Raw genomic sequence first — 15,370 nt, forward strand, 5'->3', positions numbered from 1 at the left:
ATCAATAAGCACATCGACCTGGACCCAATATACCGATCACTGCAGCGGACAGCTGGAACTGACAACCGGAAGCGGCAGATTCAAACCACTATAAACGCCGGAGGAAAGATCACAGAAGCGCTTCAAAGGAGGCTCCCAAGCACTGAGGATGTCACGTAGACAGGGGACGAAACGTCTGCAACACAAATTCCCAGCTCGGTGAACAGAACCACAACAACGAGCACCCGAGCTACAAATCTTCTCACAAACTTTGCTGGTCAGATAGCTGTATTCAATGTGGTAGGCTACCCAGGTATGCTTTGTTGCCAAAAGCAGGAAGAGTCCAGTCCGATCACTGTTGAATCTTCTATTAACCATCTCTACTTTTAAAAATACCATCCCAGCTTCTTCAATTCTGATTGAACTTAAGTCCTTGACTATGGTACTTTTCTAGCAGCCTGTTTAGAAAGCAAATAAGCCTTTATGGCAAAGGGACAAGAGTCTAAGTGTAAAGAAGTCAGAGTGGAGTTGTATTGATACACCTAGGAAGTTGTAGTGTTCTTACCAAGACAAAGGTGTACTTGGCTTAGTGGGCATTTCTTACTGTTTTCGCATTCGGAGTTTTATGTGACCTGCTGACTTTGCAATTATGTTTTGCATGCCCAATCATTACAACATATTGTACAGAATTGCCAGTGGTTGTCCTTCTGACCCCTTGGGAACACACTGGATGTTTCCCTCCATTTAAGAAACAGCTTGTCCTTTATTGTTTTGAATGTTATGTATTTCGTTTAAACCACTGGATTCATGTATTGATATGATTTTTCTTCAATCTCAGTTTCCATATGTGACACCAGCGGCTCATGAGCCTGTGAAGACCTTACGCAGTTTGGTTAATATTCGAAAAGACTCTCTTCGCTTGGTCAGGTCAGTATCTGTACAAAAGGTTAGAAAAAAAAATTGCTGAAGTTTTTGGAATTTATTGTTTCATTTGGTCATAGTCTAGCCTTATGTCCTTGTTAATCATTGTGTTAAAAAAAATTACAGTGCCTATTCCAGATTGTTTAGCAAGTTTCCACAGTCTTATTATATTCCTCCTCATTCTGTGATTCTTTTAAATGAAGCTGTTCATTTTAATTGAAGCACACTAGACTTGGGCTTCTGCCAGTATAATTGGGTAGTACAGCTGACTTGATGGCTTGTTTTCCTTGCTGAACTGACCATCTATTTGATATTACCTCCAGGGAAATTGGTTGTACTGGGAGCTGAAGGAGTGGAAAATTGCCCATGTGAGCTGTTGTTTATCATAGCCTGGCAATGTTATCCTGCTGCTACAACTTTTTACACAAGCAACCTGAATATATGTTTTTGTTTATGGATGGATCACAGTAAACAGAGGTTAAATATGTGTAACATTTCAAAATAAACTTTCCCTCTGAAATGATTAGTAGCGATACAAAAGCATATGCAGCACTGGGGTTTTTGAGCATATAATGACAACTTGAATTAAACACACAATTTGCATAGACATGTTGAAATGTATCATTGTCAAACACCATGTCATAAATCTTGAGTGAGCTCAAATTTATTTGAATTTTATTTGCCCGATCACAGCCATAACTTACCTTCATATCTTTAGAGGAGCTGGATGTTTCAAGACATGAACTTTGGAGGTAACGCTAGAAGGACAGATGTTGACGTTAGGAGAAATTGTATTAAGACTGGTATAGGGAAGGACTTGGGAATTCAGAAGGAAAGGAAACTGTGCTTGTATTTGAAGTGTGAATCACAAGGTAGGAAAATGGCTAAATCAGGAGAATTCCTTTTTCCCAAGGAATTAGTATTTCAGGAGCTACTCCCTAAATGCTTTAATCATCCTTGAAATCCCATATAATACTCTTCTAATTCAGCACCCTCACTCAGATTTAAGATACACGTTACCTCAACATCTTCCTGTTGAGTTATCTTCAGTGTCTGAGGGGCATTTTTTCCACAAGCCAGGAGTTGTGAGCAAAAGAAAAATATCCACTTTAATATTGGTTTGCTTTCTGCCTCCTTTTATTTTGACATCATTTTGATTGTTTGTGATATGTGCAAGACAAACCATTGCTTCTGTTATTGCAGTGGTTTCCTTGCTATTTAAAATTCAAATTGTGTAAAGGTAGTCAAAGTAATACCTAAAACCATGATAACACTTATACCTGTAGAATTGTGCAAATCATCATGTTAAAAGGATTGAACAGAATTTCTTACTAGATATTGTTTCATCCTTCCATGAAAAACAATCCCACTAGTTGCAGACTGCTATTTGAGTGCACTGAATTAAGCTGCCAGGAAATCCATGTTAGGGTACAGTCAGTATTCAAAAGCTACTCAGGCAGTCCATTTGTGGACTTTTGGTTAGTTTAGCATGTAAAGTTAGAAACACTACTGACCTTTGCCTTAATATGAAGGCACAGTTGTTGGTACAACAAGGACAGACATTGTCTTAGAGACATGTTGACAAATTGTAGCCAAAAGTATAACTGCTTATCCATCCCACGTCACAGCTGACAGGAATTCAGAAAAACTAACTATCTTCAACATTCTTATTGACTCTTTGCACTGTTCCTAAAAAGCTTATCATTTGTTAACATTTGTGTGCTGGTGATATTTACATTCCAATGGTGCAAATATACATGTTAACCTGTGACCTGTCATGTTGAACATAACAAGAAACGACAAAGTGATGTTGGCCTGTATGATTTGGTGTTGTATGGCCAGTTAGCTTGCTTTTTCTATAGTTCCCTGCTCCTGTTGACACAGGCTGCAAGAACATTGACTGATTAGATAATTTCAACAGTTGTAGCTCTTTCACTGCGACTTTCAGGATCTCCATAACTGCTTCACTTAGTGTCACAGAGATATACAACACAGAAACAGGCACTTTGGTCAAACCCGTTCATGCTGACCAGATATCCTAACCTAATCTAGTCCCTCCTGTCAGCACTTCGTCCATATCCCTCGAAACTGTTCCTATTCATACACCCATCCAGATGCCTTTTTAATATTGTATTTGTACCAGCCTCCACCACTTCATCTGACATCTGAATCCATACATGCACCACCCTCTGCATGAAAAAGTTGCCCCTTAGGTCCTTTTTAAATTTTTCCCCCCTCACCCAAAACCTATGCTCTCTAGTTCTGGAGTCCCCACTCCAGGGAAAAGACCTTGTCAATTTATCCTATCCATGCCCCTCGTGATTCAATAAATTTTCATAAGGTCACCCCTCAGCCTCCGATGCTCCAGGGAAAACAGCCCCAGCCTATTCAGCCTCTTCCTATTACTGAAACCCTGGCAACATCCTTGTAAATCTTTACTGAACCATTTCAAGTTTCATAACATTCTTCTGACAGGAGAGAGACCAGAGTTGCTGCAATATTCCGAAAGTGGCCTAAGCAATGTTCTCTACAGCTGCAACATGACATCTCAACTACTGTACTCAATACTCTGACCAATAAAGGAAAGTATATCAAACGCTGCCTTCACTATCCAATCTACCTGTGACTCCACTTTCAAGGAACTATGAACCTGAACCCCAAGGTCTCTTTGTTCAGCAACACTCCCTAAGACCTTATCATTAAGTGTATACGTCCTGCTCTGATTTGCTTTTCCAAAACGCAGCACCTCACATTTATCTAAATTAAACTCCGTTTGCCACTCCTCAGCCCATCTGATCAAGGTCCTGTTGTACTCTGAGGTAACCTTCTTTGCTGTACTCTACACTTCCAATTTTGGTATCAACATCAAACTTACTATATCTCCTATGTTCCCACCCAAATCATTTATATAAATGATGAAAAGTAGTGGACCCAGCACCGATCCTTGAGGCACACCACTGGTCACAGGCCTCCAGTCTGAAAGGCAACCCTCCACCACCACCCTCTGTCTTCTACCTTTGAGCCAGTTCTGTATCTAAATGGCTAGTTCTCCCTGTATTCCACGAGATCTAACCTTGCTAATCTGTCTTCCATGAGGAACCTTGTCAAATGTCTGACTGAAGTCCATATAGACCATCCCGACCTCTCTGCCCTCATCAATCCTTTTTGTTACTTCTTCAAAAAACTCAATCAAGTTTGTGAGACATGATTTCGCATGCATAAAGCCATGCTGACTATCTTTAATCAGTCCCTACCTTTCCAAATACATGTATATACTGTCCCTCAGGATTCCCTCCAACAACTTGCCCACTACCGACCTCAGGCTCACTGGTCTATAGTTCCCTGGCTTGTCCTTATCACCTTTCTTAAACAGTGTCACCATGTCTTCCAGCACCTCACCTGTGATTATCAATGAAACAAATATCTCCGCAAGGAGCCCAGCAATCACTTCCCTAGTTTCCCACAGAGTTCTAGGGTACACCTGATCAGGTCCTGGGGATTTATCCATCTTTATGCATTAAGACATAGAGCACCTCCCTCTCTCTAATATAGACATTTTTCAAGATGTCACCATCTATTTCCGCACATTCTATATCTTCATTGTCTTCTCCCCACTGATGCAAAATACTTGCTTAGTATCTCCCTCATTTGCTGTGGCTCCACACGTAGGCCGCCTTGCTGATCTTTAAGGGGACCTATTCTCTCCCGAGTTATCCTTAATGTTTTCATAGAATCCCTTTGGATTCTCCTTAACCCTATTTGCCAAAGCTATTTCATGTCCCCTTTTTGCCCTCCTGATTTCCCTCTTAAGTATACCCCTTCTGCCATTATACTCTTCTAGGGATTCACTCGATCTCTCCTGACTGTGCCTAACATATGCTTCCTTATTCTTAACCAAAACCTCAATTTCTTTAGTCATCCAACATTCCCTATACCTACCAGCCTTTCCTTTCACCCTAACAGGAATATACTTTCTCTGGACTTTCGTTATCTTATTTTTGAAGGCTTTGCAGTTTCCAGCTGTTCCTTTATCTGCGAATTTCTGACACAGTCAACTCTTGGAAGTTCTTGCCTAATACTGTCAAAATTAGCCTTCCTCCAATTTGAACTTAACTTTACGTCTGGTGTATCCTTTTCGGTCAGTATTTTGAAACTAATAGAATTATGGCCACTGGCCCCAAAGTGCGCCCCCACTGACACCTCAGTCACCTACCCTGCCTTATTTTCAAAGGAGATCAAATTTTGCACCTTCTCGAGTAGCTGCTCCGAGGTCCCTGTCAATGGACCAAATTCAAAATTGCTAATATAAGGGATGTGTGCAGGTCCTTGAGCTCAGACATTTGTGAACATATAAACTAGGAGTACAAGTAGATCATTTGCTGCCTCAATTCTGTTATCAAACAAGCATCCATGTACATCTGCTTTAAAAATATTCAATGAGCCTGCTTCCATTGAGTTCTGAGGCAGTGTGTTCCAAAGTATCATAACCCTCAGAGAAAAAATATCTGAGCCCTGTAATCTCTGCTGAATTTTAAGAGTGCTCCCCATTCTGGACTCATCCGTAGAAGGCAACAACCTTTCCATGCTTGCCTGTCAAGGCCATTCAAGATCTGAGACTATTCGCTCAAGTTACCTCTCACTCTTCTATATTCAGTGGAAATAGATCCATCCTGTCCAACCTTTCCTCATGAGACAAACTACTCTTAAGAAATAGGAACAGGCATAGACAGTTTGGCTTGTCAAGCCAGGCTAACCAGACTATAACGTGAACCGATCTGCCTCGGGCCTCACTCTTCTTTTTATGGCAGCTTCTAACAGTCCTCAGCTCCTCTGAAATTCAGAAATTTACCTCTTTTGATACTTTCAGTGGTTTCGCCTTCACAGCTGAGGTTCAGTGCCTGAAATTCAGTACCCTCTTGGAGAAGAAATTTCTTTGCATTTCAATTGTAATTGAATGTCCCCCAGTTCAAGATTCCTCCACTAGTGGACATGTCTTCTCAAAAATCACCCCTCATTCTCCTAAAACCAAATAATAAAGCTGAACCTGGCTACCTCTTTATAAGGTCAACCTCTTCATCCCAGGAACCAAACTAATAAATGTCTTGTCAGTTGGCTAAATGCCAGTATGTTCTTTCTTCAACATGGAAACTATAACTTTAGTCAGTACTCGAGGTGCAGTCTGTACAGTAAGACTCGGTTGTTTTTAAATACCTCCTTCCCAACAATTAAGCCTAAGATTCCATTTGCCTCAATTACTTGCTTCACCTTCATGACAATTTTTTGTGCTGCATCCATTGTAATATCCAGATCCATCTGTGTGACAAATATTGACCTTTTTTTAATGTAATAATAGACTGCCTTTTGATTCTACTAAAGTGCATGACCTCACATTTTCCTGTAGTATACTCCATCTACCAAGTTTTGGACCACTCACTCGATTCATTTCCATCTCCTTGCAGATTCCTTATGTCATCGTCATAACATGTCCTCCTGCCTTTTTTTGAATTATCTTCTATGATGAGGTCAGCTAGGTGGGCCTCATAGAACGATGAAGGGTTTTTGCCCGAAACTTCGATTTTCCTGCTCCTCGGATGCTGCTTGACTTGCTGTGCTTTTCCAGCACCACTGTCATCTAGACTCATTGAATGATTTCCCTGATTGAGGCTGTTAACCTGGTCCAATGAGGAAGCCCTGACTGACAGATTAAAACCAGGAGTGTCACAAATTTTGACTCTGAGGGAGCTGGATCACTGTCAACAACTTTCCATGTGTAAATAAAGGGTGTATTGGTGACAGGATACTGGCCTCTCTGGATTTATTTCAAATAAATGTTGATGCATTACACGCCAGCTCCACTCCCAAGTAATTAATTATAGATGGTAAATAATTGAGGTGTCAGGACTGATCCTTGTGGCACTCCATTAGTTGCATCTTTCCACCCAAAAACATTAATAAATCCTGAGCCTATTTTCTGAAGTAGTTTAACTTATCTCCTCATACTAAATAATCTTCTACACAGTAAATTAATATTCTTGCGTTATTCTGTCTTGATGAGTGTAGATTTAAAAGCTTCAAGAGCAATCTTTAAAGCAAAGTTGAATTAACTAAATAAACTTATGCAAGTTCCCCCAATATAGGTCAATCATTAACCTTCATAACATAATGAACCATTTTATTGAGAAGCAGGTACATACAAATATTAATAACATTTGCTGAATGACTAATTTTCCACAAATGCTAACCATGTACTCTTTGATTGCAATATGGCATTCATTTTCTTATCTGAAGTACAATTTCTGTTCATATTTCATTGAACAGGAGAAGTAAGGTGGTTGAGGGGGAGTGGGGAGAATTCCAGTTTTTTGTTAATAATGTTATTTGAGTGTTTTTGGCCACCCAAACAGACTGCTCAATGATGAGTAGTTTCAGGAATTTCTGTCAGTCAATTGTAGGTACCTTGGGTATGATTGGAAATGTGTATAACTTTGACTAGATATTTTGACCAAGTGATTTTGTGTAGAGGTTAAGAGAGTTGTGAACATGAAGTGCTGTGTGTGCCATTGGTGTGCCAGAAATAAATTGTGGTGAAGGCAACTTTTGCAAACTTATGACATCTACAGTGTACTTGAACTGTAGATAAGAATGCTTACACTCTTGTTAGAGGTTTGTGGAGGTGGGTAGAGAGCATAACTTTATATAAATGAGCTTAACTACTTGATATTTTCTGTCCAGGCAAGAGTGTTAACCTTGAATTTAAAAAATAACATTGTTTTGAGATTGACACAGGGTACTTAAATTGTCACTTAACTGCTGCTCCTTTGCTATTAATTCAGTATTGTTAATAGCTGATGGCGTATGTCAGCATGTATTTATATTTACTCCCTTACAGGTACAAAGATGAAGCTGACAGTCTGACAGACGAGAATGCAAAGCCAAAAGTGCTCTACAGTGTGGAGTTTACCTTTGATGCTGATGCGCGTGTTGCAATAACCATCTATTGTCAGGCAACAGAGGAATTCCATGGTGGTATGGCAGTGTAAGTGAATAAGGATTTTTAATTTTCAAATATCAGGTAAATCTATAAAATCCTATAGGATTTTCAGTTTGAAAATTTTGAAAGCTCATTTAAGCAATGTAGGGTATGACTTGACTAAATCCAATTTTGGCAAAATGTTTATTCAACCCACTTGGGACAGCCCTCTACTTTGCATTTATGTAACACCTTTAATATAGAAGAATTCCCCGAAGCCAGCTCATATGCAATCCGATAAATAAACAAAGTTGCAAAAGTCACTACTAGATAGGCTGACCAGAAACCTCTTGACATAACTGGGATTTATGGAGGATCACCTTAGAACACAGAGTATTACAGTGCGGTACCAGCCCTTCGGCCCTTGATGTTGCGCTAGCCTGTGGAACCAATCTGAAGTCCATCTATTCTACACTCTTCCATTTTCATGCATATGTCTATCCAGTGACCATTTAAATACCCTTAAAGTTGACGAGTCTACTACTGTTGCAGGCAATGCACTCCACGTCCTTACTACTCTGAGTAAAGAAACTACTTCTGACATCTGTCCTATATCTATCATCCCTCAATTTAAAGCTATGTGCTAGCCATCACAATCTGAGGAGAAAGGTTCTCACTGCCCACTCTATCTAACCCTCAGATTATCTTGTATGTCTCAATTAAGTCACCTCTCAACTTTTTCTCTAATGTTGGCTTGTGGCCAACAAGGGGCGAGGCCACATTAGGTTTTTCTACTGGGTAATGAACACTGCCAGGTGTTAGATTTGGAGGTAGTTGAGCACTTTGGTGATAGTGATAATTCAGATATGTTTATTATAGTAATGGAAAGGTATAGGTATATACCACAGGACAAGAGTTATAGCTGGGGGAAAGGCAAATACAATGCGATTAGGCAAGATTTAGGATATATAGGATGGGGAAGGAAACTGCAGGGTATGGGCATAAGTGAAATGCAGAGCTGATTCAAGGAACAGTATGGCCTGTCCTTGATAGGTATATACCTGGCAGGCAGGCAGGAAGTGGTCAAACGAGGGAGCTGTGGTTTAGTAACAACGTTGAATCTCTTGTCAAGAGGAAGAAGAAGGCTTATGTCAGGATGAGCTGTGATGGCTCAGTTAGGGCGTTTGATAGTTACATGTTAGCCAGGAAAGACCGAAAGAGAGAGCTCGGAAGAGCCAGGAAGGAACATGAGAAGTCTTTGGCAGGTAGGATCAAGAAAGACCCTAAAGCTTTCTATAGGTATATCAGGAATAAAAGAATGACTAGAGTAAGATTAGGGCCGATCAAGGACAGTAGTGGGAAGTTGTGCATCAAGTCCGAGGAGATAGGAGAGGCGCTAAATGAATTTTTTTTGGTCAGTATTCACAGTGGAAAAAGACAATGTTGTCGAGGAAAATACTGAGATACAGGCTACTAGACTAGACTGGATTGATGCTCACAAAGAAGAGGTGTTAACAATTCTGGAAAGTGTGAAAATAGATAAGTCCCCTGGGCCAGATGGGATTTATCCTAGGATTTTCTGGGAGGCCAGGGAGGACATTGCAGAGTCTTTGGCTTCGATCTTTCTGTCATCATTGTCTATAGGAATAGTGCCAGAAGACTGGAGAATAGCAAATGTTGTCTCCTTGCTCAAGAAGGGGAGTAGAGACAACCCTGGTAATTATAGATCAATGAGCCTTATTTCAGATGTGGGTAAAGTGTTGGAAAATGTTGGAAGAGATAGGATTTCTAATCATTTAGAAAGGAATAATTTGATTAGGGATAGTCAACATGGTTTTGTGAAGTGTAGGTCGTGCCTCACAAACCTTATTGAGTTCTTTGAGAAAGTGACCAAGGATGAGGGTAAAGTGGTTGATGTGATGTATATGGATTTCAGTAAGGCATTTGATAAGATTCCTCACAGTAGGCTATTGCACAAGATACGGAGGCATGTGATTGAGGGTCATTTTGTGGTTTGGTTCAGAAGTTAGCTAGCTGAAAGAAAGGGCGGTGGTTGATGGGAAATGTTCATCCTGGAGTTCATTTACTAGTAGTGTACTGCAAGGATATGTTTTGGGTCCACTGTCAGTTGTCATTCTTATAAATGACCTGATTGAGGGTGTAGAAGGATGAGTTAGTAAATTTATGGATAACACTAAGGGTGGATAGTGATGAAGGATGTTGTAGATTACAGAAGGACATAGATAAGCTGCAGAGCTAGGCTGGGAGGTGGCAAATGGAATTCAATGTGGAAAAGTGAGAGGTGATTCACTCTGGAAGGAGTGACAGGAATGCAGAGTACTGGGCTAATGGTAAGATTCTTGGTAGTGTGAATGAGCAGAGAGATCTCGTGTCCAGGTACATGGATCCTTGAATGTTGCCACCCAGGTTGATAAAGTTTTAAGAAGGCATATGGTGTGTTAGCTTTAATTGTTAGAGGGATTGAGTTTCTGAATCATGAGGACATGCTGCAGCTGCACACAACTGTGATGTTGCGTATTGGAGTATTGCGTATAATTCTGGTCACTGCATGAAAGGGAAGATATGGAAACTTTGGAAAGGGTTCAGAGGAGACTTGCCATGATGTTGCCTGGTATGGAGAAGAGGCCTTACTAGGAAAGGCTGAGGAACAATTCAGCGCAGCACAGGCCCTTTGGCCCACGATGTTGTGCTGACCTGTGAAATCAATCAGGGACCTATATGCAAGAAGTATTTGTATTTGTAGAGCACCCCTAATCCATTGAAAATGCCCTAGGGAGCTTCACAGCATTGTCAAACAAAATTTGACGCTCAAATATGGTAGGAGGCCTTGGGTCAGGAGACCAAAATCTTTGTTACAGAAAGAGATTTGAAGATACATTAGGTAGAAAGAGTATTATATAAGTTTATCAATTTAAAAAGGGAATTACAGAGCTTGAACATAGTTGAAGGTATAGAAGTTAACAAGAGTTCTTGAAATCACAGATGTGCAAAAGCCCAGGCTTGGAGAAGTACTGAGATCTCAGTAGGTTCGCGGCAAAGATACCAGATAGTGGAGCAATTTTTAAAACTAGAATGAAAGTTATTAGCGATCGAGCTGCAATGTAATTACTGAGCGTGGAGTGATGGCTGAATGCAACATATTGGTAATTAAGCTATGGACAGCAAAGTTCTGAATGATTTCAAATTAATGGCGAACGCAAGTCCGGCCGGGACAGTATTGATTTATAAAGAGTCTGGAGGTGAAAGGGGAATAAATTATATCAGAAAAATAAACTGCAGATTCATTACAGAATCCAAAATTTGTTTCAAGGGCAGAACTGATTTTCAGTAGTGAACATATAGATGCTGACCCAATCTTTCCTGATCATCCTCCGAGGTTAGAGGATAAAGTGTAAGGGGAAGAAGAGATAACCAGAGCATGGATTTTGCTCTTTTCCCTATGTGTGACCATTGCTGGAGATGCTTGGTTACAATCATATAAGTAGGTGTGTAACGAAGCAAGGGGAGGATCCTGAATACTATAAAGGGTGAGAAACCTTAGATGAGGTGGTGTTGATTATAAAAAGCTGTAAAGGTGATGAAAGCACTTTACTTCATGCTGTTTATACATTTTCTTCATACTGTATTAATGCTGTGGCAGCAGTAGTGGTTCAAATTGAGTTGAAAGAATAAAATTGAATTTGGATTTTCTTTTTCCCAACTAACGCGTACTCAAGGACTTTGAAGAGCAAAGGGAGTGTGAAGATGGGATAGCAGTTCACAAGGTCAGACCTTTGAAAGTCATGGAGTGTGTTTTGAGTGGCAGTGTTCAAGTTTGAAATGAGACTGGATGTATCGCCACCGAAGTCAGTCCCCTGGTTTTTGACCAGGGATGGATGAAAACATCTTTCAAAGGGATGGATGAAAACATCTTTCAAAGGGATGGGATGGAATGGAATGGAATGAGAGTGGGAACATTTCCTTTGTCTTTTAGCATGCTGGTTAAGATGACAAGTTGGTCAGTGAGCTTGCTGGATCAGCTGTTTTTTTTTTGCCTGTTAATTTTACACCTTCAAATATAGCTTTCGTCAGGTCAGTTGTGGGTGGTGATTTTCTGGTTGGCATGAGATGAGCTTGAGAAGGTGTGAGGGCAGATGATCTAGCAAGTAAAGACAGATTCAACTTCAGGACGATGCTTGAGCAGACTGGAGGGGAGGTTTGACTTATGGATCAGAGAAAGGAAAAGTAACAGAGCTAGCTAAATGGGTGGTCTGTGTTTTGGTGATAAAAGCTTATGAACTCCTTGTACGACTTATTGTAATGAAGTGTAGAAGGGACAGGAGGGAATTGAATAGATGGCTGATAGTGGGGAAAAATAAATAAGCTGGACAATCTCTCGGATGACTTGAACCACTTGCATGTCAGTACATTCAATCTTCTTGAATTTGAGGAAGTGACGGGAATAGGAATGATTAAGTGTTTCTTTGGAACAAAGACATCAAAAGAGATAAAGAATTGCTTAATTCCATTCCCCAAGGTGTACTGTTGTTGACAGGGGACTGACTTCGGTAGCGATACATCCAGTCTCATTTCAAAGTTGAACATTGCCACTCAAAACACACTCCGTGACTTTCAAAGATCTGACGGGCCTGAAGCCATAGACACCTATTGCTCCTCTGAACTCGCATGATTTCGATTCCATATCTCCTGTTCTTGACCATTAACAAAATCTATAGCTTTTCCTAATAACGGTGTGACTGCTTTGTCGGACAATGCCCAGGTAACTCCCCCACACTGATGTCCTGCAATACGTGTAATTCAAACTCCTGTTCAGCATTGTTGATCTGAAATTGCTTGAGCTGCTAATGTAGGTGTCTGATTGGAATGCTGTCCAGCATATCACCTATCCTGCCATGTCTCCAGTCTTATTTTTTGGTTAAGTAACTAGTTACTCATGTAGGAAAGTAATAACAAGTTACAGTCTCTTAGCTTAGAGTTTTAAAAAAAAGCACTGAACTAGCTAAACACAAAAAGAATTTTAAAAAACTACCTTCTTCCTCTGCACTGCATTCCTACTTGCACTGAAGTCTCAGTTTTAGCAATCAGTTTACAGAGTGTTCTGTTCCTGATCACCATGTTCTCCCTGTGATAGCAAGCTCTGTCTACGTCTGTAGAGAGCTTATGACTCTTGCCCAAATGAGTTCCGCTTCTTTCATCAGTAAATCAACTTTATTCCAGCTGTTCGACAGCCAGCTATCACTGCCAGGTCCTGTTGCCTAAATATCTTAACCATGGTTTGTTTTCCAGTTTTGAAATTTCCCTTTGGATAAAGTGTCCAAATTTAATATTCTCTTCCCTGATAATTCTGTGCTTTACATTTTGTGTCATAGCAAGCACTGTCAATGAACTGTTTTAGTTGCTTAGTGGGAAGATGTACAAGTAATGCAAAGCCCATGCTGGGGATAAGTTTGGAATTATCCACCAATAAGGTAACAGTTCCAAGATCAACTGCATTTAGGCTGCCATATCGACAAAATTCAAATGGGCAGAAAAAGAATTATTTTCATCTTGAGTTGATTTCCCTTTTTGGTGTAACGCATCATGATTAATTGAAAACTTTGTTTCATTTCTGTCTGGTCACAATCCTTCCTGTTTGAGTTTTATTTAGTTTATACCAACAGATTTTTGGTCTTGTCTCTTGGACCTTGAAAAGAATTTGACAAAAAAGAGGAAATCTCAACATTCTGGGATCATTTAAAAATGGAAATGAGTTATGCTGAATGTAATTGCTTTTTGCGCTCTGCAAAAGTTATTTTTGAATATAGATACAGGGGACAGGAGCAAACCATTCAGTCCCTTAAGCACATTCAGCCAGATTACGGATGATCTGTACTTAATTTTCCGTTATTTGCTCCCCTTCCATGATAGCTTCATGTTACCAAAATCCTGTTACCAATAAATATGGCAAAATCTCCACTTAACCCACTGTTCTGTCTTTTGGGAATAGAATTCTAGGTTTTCCCTACTTTTTAGTTCTTTTAAAAAGTACTTCCTGATTTCACTTTTAAATAACCTGGCTTTAGTTTTAATATTGTGTGATGTTTTCCAGGATCCCCCGTCAGTAGAAATATTCCCTTTGCTTATCAAATCTGTTTGCTATTTAATACATCGATTACATCACCCTTTAACCTTTAAACACAAAGGAATACAAGTTAAGTTTAGGCATTTATTCTCATAATTTGCCTCTGCAAGCATCAGTAGAATTTTTATTAATCTGTACTGTATTTCTGTCAAGGTCACTATGCCTTTCCTGAGAAATATTGCATACGTGTACACAGTGCTTTGTGTAAGGCCCAAATCAAGGCTCTACCATTGAAGCACAACTTCCTCCCCTTTGTATTACAAATCCTTTGAGATAAAGGCAAAAAAATCCAGAAGCTATCTTGATGACTTTATGGTCCACAATTCCTTCTCTCTTGTCATAAAAAAAGTTTGTATTCCAGTTTATTTTCCTCTGAAACAAAATGCATAACTTCACACTTCTCCCACGTTGAACCTCTGCCAATGTTTTAAGCCCATTTAGTTTACGTCTGGCTGTGTAACTTCCTGCTTCCATCTGCACAATTCACTGGGCCTCAATTTCCTGTCAACTTGAATGTGCAACTTGATTCTTTCACTCAAGTCACTGATAAATATAATAAAAAGTTGTCTCTACTGCAGACCCTGGAAAACGGTCCCTTATTTTGGGTGTCAGTTACCATTCATGTTTGTTCTTTTCCTCCACTGTTAAAACATATTTAAATGATTTAATTTAATAGACCTGCCTTATCTGTGTTCATATAAGTATAATAAAGAACTACAGTTGGAGGAGATCTGAAACAAAAGCAAAAATTGCTGACGAAACTCAGCAGACTCAGCATCATCTATGAGGAGAAAACACAGTTAACAATCAAGTTTGGTGACTCTTCATTATGTGTTCTTCAAGGTTCTGACAAAGAGTCATTGGACATGAAATGTTAACTCTGCTTTCTCCCCTCAGATACTGTTAGACATGAGGTTCGCTAGCAGTTTCTGCTTTTGTTTCACACTTGTGTTCATTATTGCTCCTACTTGTGCTGGTCATTGTGGTCATTGTGGTCGCTTGCCCCCCAATTCGAGGATGATGGTCGTCGTCGAGAGTGTGCACTGGAAAAGCACAGCAGGTCAGACAGCTTCTGAGGAGCAGGAGTATCAATGTTCTTGGCACAAACCCTTCATCCTGTGCTTTTCCAGCACTACACTCACAACTCTGATCTCCAGATTCTGCAGTCCTCACTTTCTCCTAGTTCAAGGATGATGTCTACTTTGGGTCATGGGTTTCTACATCTGGTCTTTCTGTGGAGAAATTGGAATTATTGCCTTTATCTCAAAGGATTTGTAATACAAAGGGGAGGAAGTTGTGCTTCAGTTGTAGAGCCTTGATTTGGGCCTTACACAAAGTACTGTGTACACATTTTGCAA

General features: G+C 40.0%; 1 protein-coding gene across 2 annotated transcripts in view; it reads left to right on the forward strand.

Annotated features, from left to right (window-relative positions):
• Positions 1-15,370, forward strand: part of LOC122560491 (E3 ubiquitin-protein ligase MGRN1-like) — a 165,934-nt gene that overhangs the window by 45,532 nt on the left and 105,032 nt on the right. For both annotated transcript variants that reach the window (XM_043711142.1, XM_043711141.1), the window contains exons 3-4: positions 818-906; positions 7,790-7,936. In XM_043711142.1, coding sequence (XP_043567077.1) covers positions 818-906; positions 7,790-7,936 — 236 coding nt within the window. The remainder of the gene's footprint in view (positions 1-817; positions 907-7,789; positions 7,937-15,370) is intronic.

The sequence above is a fragment of the Chiloscyllium plagiosum genome, chromosome 21 (assembly GCF_004010195.1).
Source record: "Chiloscyllium plagiosum isolate BGI_BamShark_2017 chromosome 21, ASM401019v2, whole genome shotgun sequence".
Classification (NCBI taxonomy): domain Eukaryota; kingdom Metazoa; phylum Chordata; class Chondrichthyes; order Orectolobiformes; family Hemiscylliidae; genus Chiloscyllium; species Chiloscyllium plagiosum.